The following is a 15900-nucleotide window of genomic DNA, read 5'->3' as shown; positions in this document are numbered from 1 at the left end:
CAGTGTGGTTTTGAGTATTTAGCATTCCATACAGAGTATCCTGTACACATGACTGAGAAACTGTGTGGTTTCTTAGTTGGCACAAAATTTCTAAATACATGTTTCTGTGTCAGTAATGGTTTTAAATTGGTTGGTTAACATTACAGCTTAGCCACAACAGGCGATGATTTACGTGGGGCTGCGCGATCCAGGTTGGCGCCATTATTCAGTAAAGGCAAACTCAGAAACGTTAAGAACAAAATGTTATGCCTGTCCTTTGATTGCAGTTGTGTATTTGAAATGTGCTTCTGTGTTCACATCACTGGTGTAATGATTTGGGACATACTCCACTCACGTGTAGTTTTCCCATAGGTATTTCAGACAAAGACTGGGTACCCGTCCGTGATCTCCCTGCTATTGTAGTGGGAAGAGCAGTGCCCTCGGAGCATGGAGACCATGGCTCCCTGCCTCCTTGTGATGGTAATTCTTTCTGTGACCGTAGCCAGGCCTTTTACTGTGTTTGGATTCAGTTTCTCGGCCTGTAAGATTAGAAGATGGAATGACATGATTCACAGCGCCCTGGATGACTCCCATAGCTCATGTGTTCCCTAGCCTTATTGGGAATGTTGCCTTAGGAAAAATAAAACTTCGAATCACGGCTCTAATGATCAAAAACTTTAAAAAATGTTAATCTTTTGATTGTAGTCACAATTTTTATAATTGCTGTGGTTTTGAAATTCTTACTATCTATGTGATTTCCAAATTAAGCTTTTACACTCCTTTGTAGTCTCGTTAAGTGGGATTTCTTCTTTGAGAGCTTTAACGAAAAGGAAAGTTCGTGCTTTTAAAGTCAGTTTAAATGCCATGTTTATAAAGCCAGTGGGCCCTCCCCATATGCATACTTCTGTTGCAGAAAAAGAATTATTTGTAGCTTTTTGACCTAAAATAAGTGAGGTGTAGAGCAGTGCTATCACTTGGGAAGCTGCTTTGCAGTAAGGAATACCCGAACGCAAGGAGAATGATACACGGTTGAGTTGTATTTTTAATACTCAGTTTTACATTTTCCATATTGCTGTCAAAGGATCTGTTTTTGAACTGCTCTGTCATGTAACCAAATGAAGATGCCAGACTAAACATTTTCTATTTTTACTTATAAAGACGTTGTAGCCACTGCTCCCCTTCATGCAGTGTCTGTTCACGTGCCACGGCCCCTCTTGACTTTTCTTCCTGAGAAGTGTTTTTGTTTCTTCACGTCATTTGTCACGCATCGTATTGTGTTGCACACCTGCATGGTGCTGTGTGACCCTGCCGTTGGGCTGTTGGCCCTGCGAGGGCACGGGCTCCATCTTTTTCTTCCGGGGTGGCCATGTTCCCAGATGGTGCTTGGCACGTCAGGGTGCCAGAAAAAGTTGTTTAGATGAAAACACGAGGAAGTAAATGAATTTTCTTACTCGTGAAAAGGTCTGTCCAGTTAGTACACTGACTCCTGGAATGCCATCTACTGAGGTGGAAACCTCAGAGCCCTCAGGTCCCCTTCTGCTGGCTGAGTCACAGGCAGCGCCTTCCTGTGGGCGCTGCCTCGTGTGTCCTCAGTGGTGTGGCATGCAAGGCCTTTACCATGCAGCTTCATCTCCAGCCCCTTTCCCCCGTTCTCGGTTACCACATTATGGCGACACAGAACTTCTGTCAGTTCTCGAGGCCTTGCCTGTAATTTCATGCTTTTGCAGATGTCATTTTCTCTGCTTGGAGCGTCCTGGCCACTCACTGCCTCTCCTTCTGGTGAATGTACAGCTGACCCTTGAGCAACACGGGTGTGAACTGCGCAGGTCCACTTATATGCAGATTTTTAAAATAAGTACAGTCCTGTAAATATATTTTCTCTTCCTTCTGATTTTCTTTTTTTAAAGATTTTATTTATTTATTTATTTTATTTTAGAGAGAGCGCCCGTGTGTGTGTGAGCAGGGGTGGGGGAGAGGGAGAGGGAGAGAGAACCTCAAGCAGACTCCGCACTGAGCACGGAGCCCAGCGCAGGGCTCGATCTCATATCCCTGAGATCATGACCTGAGGTGAAACCAAGAGTCAGACGTTTAACTGACTGAGCCACCCAGGCACCCTTTTTTCTTATGATTTTCTTAATGACATTTTCTTCTCTCTAGTTTACTTTATTGTAAAAACACAGTATATAATACATACAACATACAAAATACATGTTAATCAACTGACGTTACCGTAAGGCTTCCGGTCAACAGTCGGCTATTAGTAGTTACGTTTTTGGGGAGCCAAAAGTGATAACATGGATTTTTGACTGACCCTTTGGTGTTCAGGGGTCAGCTGTACGCTCATGCTTTTAGGCCCTTGTCAGAGCTTGTGTGAGGTTTTTGTGGTGACGGACTCAAACAATTGGCTGGGGGGCCTGACGAGTTCAGTGCTGATGGTGTGTGGCGGGGGGAGGACCCAGGGAGGAAGGAAAAGGGGTCTTGGCAGGAGTACTCAGTCTGCGGTCAAGTAGAGCTCTTGGGTTCCCTGTTGACTCCTTTTCAGGCAGTTATGGGTAATTCTGTGTTCACAGTTGTGAGTTTGCAGATTAATAGGATTGAAAAGATTAGAGTTTTTCTCAACAGGGATGTGTAATGAATTAACTTCTTTTCTATGCACGTGGAATGGTGCTGCGTGCCTTGTTTTTGAGAACTGAGAACATTCTCTGTGTTCACTGTGGTTCAGATGAGGAACTTCACTAGAGACCCCTGTGGACACACTGTGGTGCTTTTGGGAACACACATCAGAATCGCCTGAGGAATGCCCAGGCTGTGGCCCCACCTGCTGAGTTAGAATGTCCAGTTGGGTTAGGGGCTGCCAGGTTTACACATTTGAGGGTCAGTCAGTAAAACAGGTAGTGGCAGTCCCCGGGGCATCACAGGGACAGTGTGGGTGGCTCCGGAGGGAAAGTGCTTGGAATGTCACCACTCATCGACTCCAGACTACTCGGTGAGAAGTTTAGGATTATAAGTCAAAATCAGTTCACATGGTTGACTCAGAGAAATGAGAGTCTGCATTTATAGGATTTTCTGGTCCTCCTTCCCAATGAATTGCAGTATTACTAGATTAAACCTAGCTGCTCTTGGAAAACGCTTGGGTGGTTCTCAGGCTTATAATCCGTACAGCAGAGTAGTGAACAGCAGAGGTGGTTCTGTGGCTCATGGCTTTGGGTAAGTTACCTGTACTTGGGGAACTCTGGTCCATCTGTAGAACAAGGATAAGAACAGTAGCCGCCCCATGAAATTGCCGTAACTGATTGAAATTTATGAGGAGGCTGTGCCTGGCACGGGATTATCACTCAGTGAATGAGTTGCTAGTTCTGCCTCTGTGCTTCTGCTGCTGGTCCTCCGCCCCTCCATCACCACCGCTGCTGTTAGTCCTGCCGCTCTGCCACCTTGTCTCTTCCTCCAGGTGGCATCTTATAGCCGTTTCATTTCATCCTCCAGAGACCCTGGGAAGTGGGTGTTATTCTTGCCATCTGCCCTACTGGGACCTGCGGTTTTGTAGGTGCGGGTGTTTGCCCCGGGTTACAGAGGTAGCTGGGGGCGTGTTTGAACTCAGTCTGTCGGATGCCAAAATCAGTTATCTTCTTCCCCGCAACACAAGAATTTCTTATCTCTGTGACTTACTAAAGGACTGGTGAGATTAATTCAGCCATAGCTTTGTGCCTGTATCTCGGTTAGCTTGTTCAGGTTAATGAAAGGTTTGGCCTTTGTGGGCACATCATTCAACAAATTGTATATGTGGAGGAGTCCAAATGTAAATTCATGGTTTGTTGGAGCTCTCAGTCCTGAAATTTGAATGACATTTTATTTCTAGAATTAGAGAGTATTATTTCATACCCCGCTCATAAAAGTCGCTCACTCACGTGTCCCCCATCCTCCTGCGCCCCTCACTCCCGTCCTCTCATAACAAACTTCCCATTTCAGGACGGCACAGGCGTGGCTATTAAAATTGTAGCCTGCATCATTAATTTAAGCATAACTTTCAAATAAAAATTTTGCTATAGAATTTTCCCTTAAAATTCTTCACATGTATATATATTGCCTTTTTTTTTTCTTTATGAAACAGGAATCCTCATTTTGAGGGCAGACTGTGTAACTATTTAATCAGAAGTGGATCAGAAAGATTGTGAATGACAGCCGGTGGTTGAGGGAGAGAATCCTAGAAGCTCGAATCTGAATTGAGGGTTGTGTCTGGTAGCCTAAGGCAGACCTGAGGATTCCGGGGTTGAAGGATGCAGGACTTTTACACCAATGTGTGACTGTAGACAGCTAGTCCCTGACCTCTTCAACTAGGTCTCTTGCTTTTTCATCCTTCACTTCTGAGTGAATAAATAGGTGAGTGAATAGCACTTGTATTCTGTTACCTTTTCAAGGAAGGATTTAGTGCGGTTCCCACACAGCTGCAAGAAGTAAGACATTCCACATCATGTCCCATTTTCCTGGATTCTGCAGGACATTTCAAGTTTCAACACACATACGGTTTCTGGCTTGGAAAGGGAGGCGGCCAATGTAATGCGCCATTAAAATAAATGAATCTGAAAACAGATTCCTACTGGAGTGGTGTGTCCCGCACCTGACTCCTGTATTTGACCAGAAGGATGGTTTTTGATGGTGGCTCTAAGTAGAGGGAGTTGGAGAGTTCGATGGGGACTCGGGTTGGGACAGCCCCAGATTGTTGGACCCACTCCCTAATAATGGGAGCCCCCAAACGTTTTTATGGACAGAGAACACAATAGAAGTAGGAGCACTTAATGAGGTCTAGTTTATTCTCAGGTGATATTTAAACTTGATTTGTATTTTTAGATTTTGAACATTCATTTTTTATTTTTTCCTTAAGTTGACTTACTCCTTCTCTGCTCAGCCGTCCCGTGTTACAATCACACAGTAGAGTGGAGAGGTGAGGCTCCTGAGCAGGGAGAAGTCTGAGGGGTGGATGGCCTGTGGTGAGCTTGTAAGGAAGGCTGCGTCTGTGCTGACCATGTCTATCAGCTCCAGCTTCCAGGTCTCCCTCAGAGTGTCCCCTGGGACTCCAGGGCCTTCCCGCTGCTGCTAGACAAGCTTGGGTACCATGCTGGGCCTACCTTTTCTGTCTTGGACCTCACGCAACTCCTTCACGATCTCTTCTTTCTCTTCGCCCTGTTGAGTAATAGTCCACAAGGTGCTGAATTCCCTAAAACCAGAGCTCATGACTTCTCATACCCAGCAATCATTGCCACACTATTCCAATTTAAAAGGAGTATTTTTAAAGCAGACATTTGGGTTCCTTAGGTGGCCTCCTCCCTAGCATTCCCGGAAGGTTGTCCTGCCTGGCTTTATGGCCTGAGAGGACCCCATTCATTTTTAAAGTTTCTGTGTGAATAAGGGAAAACAAAAACATCCTAATGCTGAACTATTTGTTGTTCTTTTGTGCTCAGTTGAGACAAATATTTGTTTTATTTTGGGTTAATGATTGCTCTAAGAAATTGGAGGCTTTTAGGAATTTTGAAAACCAGTAAAGTCTGTGTGTGATTTTTCCAGACTGATGATCTTTTTCATCATTTTGCAAAACTACGGGAAGAGTTTGGTATAGTTTTATTTCGTACTTGAAACTTGTAGCAGTAAACAAATTCTTCGTTTGTTTGTTTGGTAAGAAATGTTCCGTGCCTACTGTACATGTATTTTCCCCATTTGCTTAGCTAGCATCCGTGTCCTTTCTGGTTTGGAAATAAATGAGAGTTATGCATTTAGTCCCATGTCACAGTGTGATTTTGGGAAACATCCTGCTTGGTTTATGCTGGATAGACTACCCTGTATAGGATTCATTTTTTTGGTCAGAGAAGGAAAGAGCTTGTTGAATAGAAATACTTATGGGATCGTTTAAGTGTTGATGTAAAATGGCATGGGTTTGGTCTTCAGATTTATGTTTTTATGAACTAAAATAACGAAACAAGCAAAGCCAGCCTTTACAAGAAGGACAGTAAAGTGAGGAGCTGAGGCCTGTGGCCCAGGAGTGAGAGGTGGAATCCTGTGCATGGATCCCGACATGGCACGTCTGAGTGACGTGAGTCAGGTGAGTCAGCCTCACTGAGCCGTATTTGCCGAGCGTAGCCCAGGCCAGTGACAGTAGCTGTCTCTCGGAGATCGTGCGTGTAGAAGGTTCGTTAGCTCAGTAGTGGGCTGTGAATAAATGTTATTAGCCCACTGAACCTCACATTTGTTGTCATTGTGCATGTGTTAGAAAACCTAATCCGACAGCATTTCTGAAATATTGAATTAAGGGCTTACAGGAATGCATATAGAAAGGGTGCTGGTTTCTGTAGTCAGGTCACATCAAAGAAATCAAGATTTTAAAAAATAGGTAATTGATGAAGAGTCATACTATTCACACAAAATATTTCCCTAGCTAGACATTATGAACAAAGTAAGAAATTTAAAAATAAAAATGTTCTCTTAAAATGCTCTCATTATTTTTAGCATTGTACAATTTCAGTATTACATATTCATGTAAAACTCTTGTACATTTTACAGAGTTACATTGCTAGACCTCATAATTGCAAAATTAGTGGGGGATGAGCCACTGACCAAGGATGACATCCCTGTGTTTTTGAGCCATGCTGAGCTGATTGCAAGCACTTTTGTGGATCAGTGCAAGATGGTGCTCAAATTGACCTCCGAGCAGCATGCAGACGATGAGGTAAGAGGACAGATTTCAGAATCTTGGATGGGAGAGAACAGGGAGATTTTCTAAGCCAGCTAGGCCCTCTCTGAGAATTCTTTTTTAAAACTTTAAAAAATACTGCATAAGTAATGAGTGGACTGCTGTGGACTGAATGTTTGTGTCCCCTTCCCTCCAAATCCATATGTTGCAAACCTGATGGCCAAGGTGATGGTCCTAGGAGGCTGGGCCTGTGGGAGGTGAGCAGGTCTTGAGGGTAGAGCCCCCAGTATTGGGATTAGTGCTCTAACAAAGAGACCCTGCAGGGATCCCTTGCCCTGTCTACCGCATGAGGACACAGCGAGAGGTCGGCCATCTGCAGCCTGGAAGAGGGCCTTCATCAGAACCCAGCCGTCCTGATCATGGACTTCCAGCCTCCACAACTATGAGACATCAGTGTCTGGTTGTTTCCAAGCCACCCAGTCTGTGGTATTCTGTTACAGCGACCCAGATGGATGAGGGCAGTTAAGGAAAACAAGGGAAAACAGTGCCCTCATTCCTACCATCCAGAGTTAATGACTTGAAAACAGATTCTAGTTAACATATTTTTCTAGGCAGATAACATCAAATATATGCGTGCATCCATGCACACACACACACACACAAACATATATATTTTAAAAATGAGATCATGCTGTGCTGTTTGTAAGTTTCTCTTTTTTTTTTCTCCTGAATGTAAGTTTTATGAGGGTAGAAGTTTTGACTGTTATGTTCATAGTACTGTGCACACAGTAGGCCCTTAGTATTTGCAGAATGAATAAACAGTACATTGTCAGTGTCTTTTAAAAAGTCAGTGTAGCATTAGAAGTGACGAATTTGCCATAATGTATTTGTCCAGCTGTTAGTTGGACATTCTGGTTGTTCTTACCTGTTTTCTGTAGTTAGTGCTGTGGCACATGTCCTTGCAATTCCGTCTTTGTACCTTTCCCTGCTGTTAACCCAGGAGTGGAATTGCTGGGTGTTAGGGTACATCCAGTTTTGTGGTTTGTTTGTTTTTTTTTTTTTCTTTTTTAAGATTTATTTATTTGAGAGACAGAGAGAGTGCACACACTTGAGATGAGGGAGGAGCAGATGGAGAGGAAGAGACAGAATCTCGAGCAGACTCCCCGCTGAACACGGAGCCTGATGCTGGGCTTGATCTCAGGACCCTGAGGTCATGACCTGAGCCAGAATCTAGAGTCGGACGCTTAACTGACTGAGCCACCCAGGAGCCCCGGGGTGTATCCAGTTTTAAAGCTTATATTTCTAAATTGCCTTCCAGAACGTTCGTTTCTTCTGTCATCATAAGACATTCCCGATCATACACCATCCTGGCTAGCTTCTTCAAGTAATTTTTTCGTTTTACTTTCCTTGAGGCCTCCCTGGATTATTCCAGTCTTTACTAAGGGGATGGAAGCATTGATACATCCTTCACACTTGAGAACTTCTCTTTATTTTTGTCTGTCCCATCTTCCTTCCCTTCTGTCTTAAAGTTAGAATGGTTCTTTCTCTGGAATACTGCTCAGCAGTAGAAAGGAATGGGTTCATGATAAAACAGCGGAGACGAATCCCAAACATACGCCTGAAAGTAGCCAGACTAGAGAATGTATCTTATGATTCCATCTTTGAAATTCTGTAGAAGGTGAAACTTACTGATACAAACAAAGCAGATCAGATGTCACCTGGGGCTGGAGGGGAAGGGGTGGATTTGATTGTGAAGGATATGAGGGTACATTTTGGGTAAAAGAAATGCGGTACATGGCTGCATACCTTGACAGAACTCTGTACGGTACACTCAAGGTGGATGTATTTTATTGCATGTCAGCTGTAGCGCAGTAACACTGATAGGAACATTTCTGTGCTGATGGGAGTGATGGGTGGAGAGCGACTCCTGTGGGCAGAGAGGTGGGAATAGCTGGGAGGGGCTGCCCTTCCCCGGGACCATCCACTCTCTGCGGGTCCATTCACATTTCCTGCATCTTGTGTGTGTGATGCCATGAACCTGTTAACTCCCTCTGTAAATGCAGGCCGTGGTTATGACTCTTCCACCGTGACAGTAGATTTCCTTCTCTGTGACTACACCTTTTTTCCAGGTTACTTTGCTAAGGATGTTCTGTGCTGTGTCCTACAGACCATGTTGGGTCTCGATGACAGAGCTGATAGTTTAGTTCTCATTTCTGTGGTAGGAGAGGCCAAGTCTTGACTCCGTGATACCTTTCTTTTCTGGAGATAGATTTGCCTCTGTTTCCAGCAGGAGGAGCAGTGAGCTGTGCTTCAGAAAAGTAAAAATTAATTCTCTAGGAGACAGAAAAGGAGGTAAAACTTAGTACTTGTTAAACCACAGCTTTAAGCTTTTTCAAGGCACTGGCATTTATAGTATAGATGACTTCAGTGTTATAATAAGAAATTACCTGATGGAACTTTTTATATTGAGGAAAATTTATATTTTTCTTTCAAGCATTTTTTTTCTCTAAAAGGGGAATAATTACTATATATTAATAAATAGAAATTTGTAGACAGTTTTCTTTTGAAAAGCCCAAATCATTCACTGTTTTTTTAAATTTTATTTTATTATGTTATGCTAGTCACCATTCATTGCATCATTAGTTTTTGATGTAGTGTTCCTTGATTCATTGTTCACTTTTTAAAAAAATTGATCAGGTGCTTGGGTGGCTCAGTTGGTTAGGCGTCTGCCTTGGGCTCGGGTCATGGTCCCGGGGTCCTGGGATCAGACCCCATGTCAGACTCCCTGCTTGGTCTAGAGTCTGCTTCTCTCTCTCTCCCTCTGAGCCTCCCCCCTGCTCGTGCTCTCGCTCTTGCTCGCTCTCTCACTCTCTCTCAAATGAATAAAAAAGTCTTTAAAAAAATTGATCTATAAAGTCGTGACTTGTGCATATTGGTGTATATGTGTTCTCCTTTAAGTTAGACATTTTTTTTAAAAAGCTACAGTAGTTTTTAAGAAGACCTCTAACCCCAATATTTAATATACCATATACCCAGTGGTATACTGCAGCCAGGCAATACGACTTCTGAGAGTCACTTGTTAAAATATTCAGATATCCATGAGCTGACTGTTGAATTCTTGGTAGCTTGAAATCGGCCATGGTGGAAGTATTTCTACCATGGAAATCAGCAAAGGCCGCAGATCAGGGCTCTCTGCTCCTCCCTCCTTTTGCATCTCCCCACAGCTAGCAGGCCAGCAAACCTCTGCGTTTACCCAGTTGTGATATTCTTAGGACAAGATAGCCAGTGAGGGTCTCATAATGTTGTGACCAAAATATTGGAGTGAAAATTGTCGTCTTGGGGTCATCTATTGTGTATTTGTGTAATTGTTGGGCTTTAAAGTCCTGAGGCTTTTTTTTTTCATGTCTTCCTTAATAGAAACAGTCTGAGGATCTCACATTAACATACGTGTTTCTGTCTTCGGTATTTTTTGTATACGTGTCTCCAGTTTCTGAGAACCTTTTCGTCGGTGCTAATGTGCAATTTATCCCGTAGGACTTAGAGTTCAGTTCAGCTTTATCTCGAGCCTTAGTCTTGTTGCTTGTAGGGAGCCTGGCCTTTCCTCTGGAAGTTAAATAAATTCTTTTTGGTTTTGTATATTCTCGTATTCATCTGTTATGAGAATTATCCTCAGCTGGTGGGTTTTTCGTTGTTTTATTCCTTGCGTTCCCCAACTTACGTTATAATATCTGTTAATATAGTAGGTATTTAATAAATATTTGTGGAATAAGAAATGGTAATCTTTCATTCCACAGATTGATAAGGGATTAAATATTTGTATTGTGCAAATAATATTTGCTTATTAAATAAAAAATAAAATTCACACTGAAGTCAGTGAAACAGTGAAACAGAAGTCCCGCCCAGCCCCTGTCTGTTTTCTCTGGACATATCGTCATATACTTTTTTCTTCTCTTCTCAGAGATTTTTGTAAGTATACACCTGTTTTTTGTTTGTTTCTTCTTCTTCTTTTTTTTTAAACAATACTACTTCTTTTATTCTTCAACTTCTTTTTTCACTTAGCCTGAAGTGTCTTATACATCTTTCCATTTAACACATTATGTGCCTTCATCTGCTTCTTCCTCACAGTTGAGCAGAATTCCACTAGACGGAGGAGATGGAATTTCCTCATTTGTTCTCTGTCGACGTACACTTCAGTTGCTTCCAGGGTTTTCCTCAAACCTTTACAGATAATGCTGTAGCGTGGATATCTTTGCAGTTTTGGACAGGTACATCTGGAATTGTGAATTTCCGGACGTTGAATCGCTGAGTCAGAGAGTCTGTTTATTTAAAATGTTTAGAAATACTTCTAAATGCCGCACGAAAAGAACATGGGAGTAAATGGGTTTACAGCCTTTCACTAATCTGATTTAATGCCCATTTCTCTGTAACTGTTTTCAGTGTCCAGCATGTTAATTTGTTTTTCATATTAGGTTACCTTTTAAAATACAGTTATTAATGAGCATTTTCAGAAGATTAGTGTTTCTGTCTTATATACAGGAAACTTCCCCCCCCATAGTTAATTTTTTGTTTGAATTTATTTATGGTATTCTCAGCCTTTTAGAGGTTTGTATTTTTGTTTTTAATCTAGTTAGGCTTGCCAGTTTTATCCTTATGGTTTCTGAAGTTTCTTACATATTTAGTAAAACCATCTCCACTTAGATTGTGGAAATATGCACCTGTGTGTTCTAGTTCTTTCAGTATTTGGTCCACATTTTTAACTGAATTTGTTTTTTGAGCAAGGAGGGAAGTACAGATCCAGATTATGTCTTTTGATGATCCAAGATTCTGTAATCTTTGGTAAAAGACCACTTGGGTTTGAATCCTGATTTCCTCTATTACTGGTGTGTGCTCTTGGAAAACTTACTTATTTTCTCTCCCCCAGTTTCTCTGCCTGGAAAATGAATAGTATTTTGACGTAAGCATTTACTACACTGATCAGTACATAGTTAGTGCTCCCTAAATGTTAGCTGTTAATTGTTGTGTCAATACTGTTTAGTGAATGATCTCATCCTTTCCACTATTTTTAATGCTACCTTTGTCATATATTACATTCTTGTATATTTTTGGATCCATTTCTGTGTTTCTGACATTTTACAGAGAGAACCAGTGAGATACTAACAGCTGTCAAAGAATTCAGAGAGCCACGTGTTTATACACGATGAAGGAATGCTGGAGTGATCTGACCCATAGATGCAAACAGTGGTCTATGCACAAGGCAGTAATTTAATTGCATTCCAGCCAGACCCAAGTAATCTAGGTTTCTGTGGACAAGAGTCATTTGCACTATTATCACTTTTCTACAACTTAGAATATTGTAAAATAGTTGAAAGACACTAAAGGGTAAAGTTAACCCAGACAGATGATCTACACAGGAGACTAATCCCCCCCCCCCGACCCCGCCTTCTGCCCACTGCAGAGGCTTATTCCTTTGATGTGCCTGTGTCTTGTTTTCCCCAGTGCCCAATTTCATGACTGTAGTTGTATAATACTTACAGATACTAGAAGGGCATCTCAAGTATTCCTCTTAGTTTTTAAGAGAATCATTTTCCTGGCTTTTTTTTTTTCATTATTGCTTTCCAGATGCTCCTTGGAAACACATTATTAATAAAAGGATTCTAATGATTAAAATTGGGAATGTGTTAGGTGGAGCTAGATTAGTTTTCTTTTTGGGTTTATTTCAGTTGACATCATAGAATTTAGGAGCTGGAAAGAAACATCTACACGATTTCTTCCAACCCTCTAATTTTATTCTTATCTTCTTATCATGGAAAATTTCAAACAGACTAAGCGACAAAAGCATCCTGAGCCCCATCACCCACATCAGCAGCACTCTGTTCATTACTGCTCTTGTTTCATCCATGATCCCGACTTGATCTTGCGGCAGCAGCCCTGGATTGAAGCAAAATTCCGACATGTCTCATCAGGTCATTATTTTATACGTATCTTTAAAAGACGAGTCACACCCAAGTCAACTACAGTTAGCACACCTAAAAAATTAGCAGTATAGGACGCCTGGGTGGCTCAGTTGGTTAAGCGACTGCCTTCGGCTCAGGTCATGATCCTGGAGTCCCGGGATCGAGTCCCACATCGGGCTCCCTGCTCGGCAGGGAGTCTGCTTCTCCCTCTGACCCTCTGCCCTCTCGTGCTCTCTGTCTCTCTCATTCTCTCTCTCAAATAAATAAATAAATAAATAAATCTTTAAAAAAAATTAGCAGTATAATTATAATATCAAGTAAACAATACTCAGATTTTTTTCCCCATTATCTAATAATTTTGTTCAAGTTTATTTCTTCAAATCAGGATACAAACAAAGGCCATACATTGCAATCTGTTGTTGTACCTCAAATATCCATTAATGTATATGTTTCCCTTTCTTGCCCCCCTTCTCTTCTTTTTTTCCGCCTTTTTTTCTTTTGCTAGTTCTTTACTGAGGAAACTGGGTTGTTTTACCTGTGGAGTTGTCTACAGTTTGGACTATGATTTTATCTTCATGGTGGTGTCTAGCATATTCGTCTTGTCCTTGCCTTCCTGTGACTGATAATTAATTCCAGAGAGCTATTCAGATTTGGGTTAAGTTTTTATGTCTTTTTTTCCCAGTAATATTTTATTGTTGATGATATGTGCTTTGATCAAGAGGCACATAATGTCTGGTTGTCTCTTTTGTGATGTTAGCTGTTGTAAATGATTGTTACCTGGGTCCATTCATTCTTTGGGGGTCTCAAAATGGTGGTATTTTGACTCTTATCATTTAGAAACTTCTCCTAATCAACTGTTAGGTTATACAAGGTACATTTTGGTTACCAGTATTCAAAGTTATGAATTGGTTTTGTGGCATCCTCAGTGAGTTGTTTCGTTTTGATTTCATCACTTGTGATGTCATAGTTTTAAAACCACCTGATTTCTTTCTCTCTCCTTTTTTTTAAAGATTTATTTATTTATTTTAGAGAAGGAGCAGGAGCAAGAGAGAGAGAGAGAGGAAGCAGACTCTCTGCTGACCATGGAGCCTGACGAGGGGCTTGATCCCAGGACCCTGAGATCATGACCTGAGCCAAAACCAAGAGTCGGACGCTTAACTGACCTAGCCACCCAGGCGCTCCCTAATACCTGATTTATTTTTAATCCATTTTAGCTGTCATTCTCCCTAGTTTTCTTTTTTTTTTTAAGATTTTATTTATTCATTTGAGACACAGAGAGAGAGAGAGAAAGAGAGAGAGAGAGAGAGCATGAGCAGGGAGAGAGGCAGAGGGAGAGAGGAGAAGCAGGCTCCCCGCTGAGCCAGGAGCCCGATGTGGGGCTCGATCCCAGGACCCTGGGATCATGACCTGAGCCGAAGGCAGACGCTTAACCATCTGAGCCACCCAGGTGCCCCTCTCCCTAGTTTTCTAATGTGCCATTGCTGGCCAGTGAGAGCCTTCTCAGGTTGCTTCTGATTCCTTCTGACATGATCCCGATCGTCTCTCACAGCTTGTTTTCTGTGTTCAGGATCATGTGACACGTGTTCTGCCCCAGATCTACAACCAGTCAGCCACTTCTTGAAGGGGGAATGGCATCTGCAGATGACAGTCTGGGCAACTGCCCATTCACAGAAGAGGGTGCTGATGCTGCATGACGTCCACGGGTTTGCTCAAGAGTCTTTTGAATGTGGCTCTGATTTCCCAACCTTCTCATCTAGATATCTCCCCTAACTTGTTATCGAGCAAGTGAAAGCTAGAGTAAAATTAAAGATACAAGGCATTAAAAATGTGTGTTGTGGGGCACCTGAGTGGTGCAGTCATTTGAGCGTCCAACTCTTGATTTCGGCTCAAGTCATGACTTCTGGGTCATGGGATCAAGCCCTGTGTTGGGCTCTGCACTCAGTGCAGAGTTTGCTTGGACTTCTCTCTCTCTCTCCTTCTAAATAAATAAACAAACGAATGAATGAATGAATAAATAACAATTTTTAAAAAAAATAAATGTTTCTTGTGGTTTCTTTTGAGATTTCAGAATGGTAGATTAGAATATTACCTTTAAATCTCCTAACTGAAGAACAGTAAGTACATGTTTAGAATTAACAAAAAGAAATAGTTTATTTTTCTTTTGAAGAATGTTCTCTTTATGACCTAAATTTATAGCGTCTACCGCATTTTGCTAAATAATGTGCACTTTAAAAATTAGGGCCAAAATCTGTACAAAATTGGATTTTACCATTTTATTCAGATTACCTAATACCATATAGTTGGTAGCTGGTAGTTTTTTGTTCATTTGGTCCATTTGATAATCAGTTATTGAGTAGTTATGTGAACTAACATTTCCAAATAATGTTATCTTTTCCAACCTTGCAAGATACTGCATAAAGGTTTATATTTACCCAGAAATAATGCACATTCTTGCAGTCAGAGTTCTTTCAGCCACAGTATTTTACAGGATTCCTGTGGACAAGAAATTTATGTATTTCATGGGATAGTTGTATCTTTAAAGTAGAACTTGCTTGCTGGGAATGCTTTAAAAAGAAAGTATTTGCATAAATGTTATGTACGTAGCTAGTAATTTTGAACATTTATTCCACTGTTGGAAGGTATTTTTGCTTGAATAAGAACTTTTCTGACTCTTCGCTCCAAGAAGACACATAATGACACATAATCTCGCGTTCTTGATGGCAGATGTTGCTGTGAGTGAAAATGATTGTTCACGTACAGATTTAATACTTCTGTTTTGTTCTTGGTCATTTTGTTTTCTCTCTTTAGATGCTGACTTTACCAGCACCAACTCTTTAATAGTTTTCATAGTATTCCATTCTCTTACCATTATTTATAACAGTTGCAAATTATTTAGCTTGACTTAAAGTCATGTTTTTTTTTTTTTAGGAGGCATTGGCCACAATTCGGCTTCTTGATGTCTTGTGTGAAATGACCGCTAATACTGATCTGCTCACCTATCTGCAGGTTTTTCCTGGCTTGCTGGAAAGAGTGATTGGTGAGTGAATTATCCCACATGCTATTGTTTGTAATTAAGGAATCTTTGGCTTGTCATGCTGAAATGTAAGTCCAAACACAGATCCTTAATTTTCGTTGTATTGCTCTATTTTTGAGATTTTTTTTTTAATATTTTTTTTTCTTGGGAAGAATCACTGTGTTTTTGTACCAGCTCTGGCTTCTGACACTGACCTGTTGTTTCACTCAGGATGCCTGACCTGTAGATGAGAATACTAATGCCTGTTACTCAGG

The 15900-nt window shown here is 41.4% G+C and overlaps 1 protein-coding gene across 2 annotated transcripts in view; it reads left to right on the top strand.

Moving 5' to 3' along the window:
• Window positions 1-15900, top strand: part of ATXN10 (ataxin 10) — a 161627-nt gene that overhangs the window by 54794 nt on the left and 90933 nt on the right. For both annotated transcript variants that reach the window (XM_025881584.2, XM_073882633.1), the window contains exons 7-8: window positions 6529-6694; window positions 15541-15649. In XM_025881584.2, coding sequence (XP_025737369.1) covers window positions 6529-6694; window positions 15541-15649 — 275 coding nt within the window. The remainder of the gene's footprint in view (window positions 1-6528; window positions 6695-15540; window positions 15650-15900) is intronic.

This window comes from Callorhinus ursinus, unplaced genomic scaffold (genome assembly GCF_003265705.2).
Source record: "Callorhinus ursinus isolate GAN/ISIS: 27379988/994484 unplaced genomic scaffold, GSC_fseal_2.0 scaffold48, whole genome shotgun sequence".
Lineage (NCBI taxonomy): Eukaryota > Metazoa > Chordata > Mammalia > Carnivora > Otariidae > Callorhinus > Callorhinus ursinus.
The sequence above is the reverse complement of the archived record's forward strand: the minus strand, read 5'-3'. Positions and strand labels throughout refer to the sequence as shown.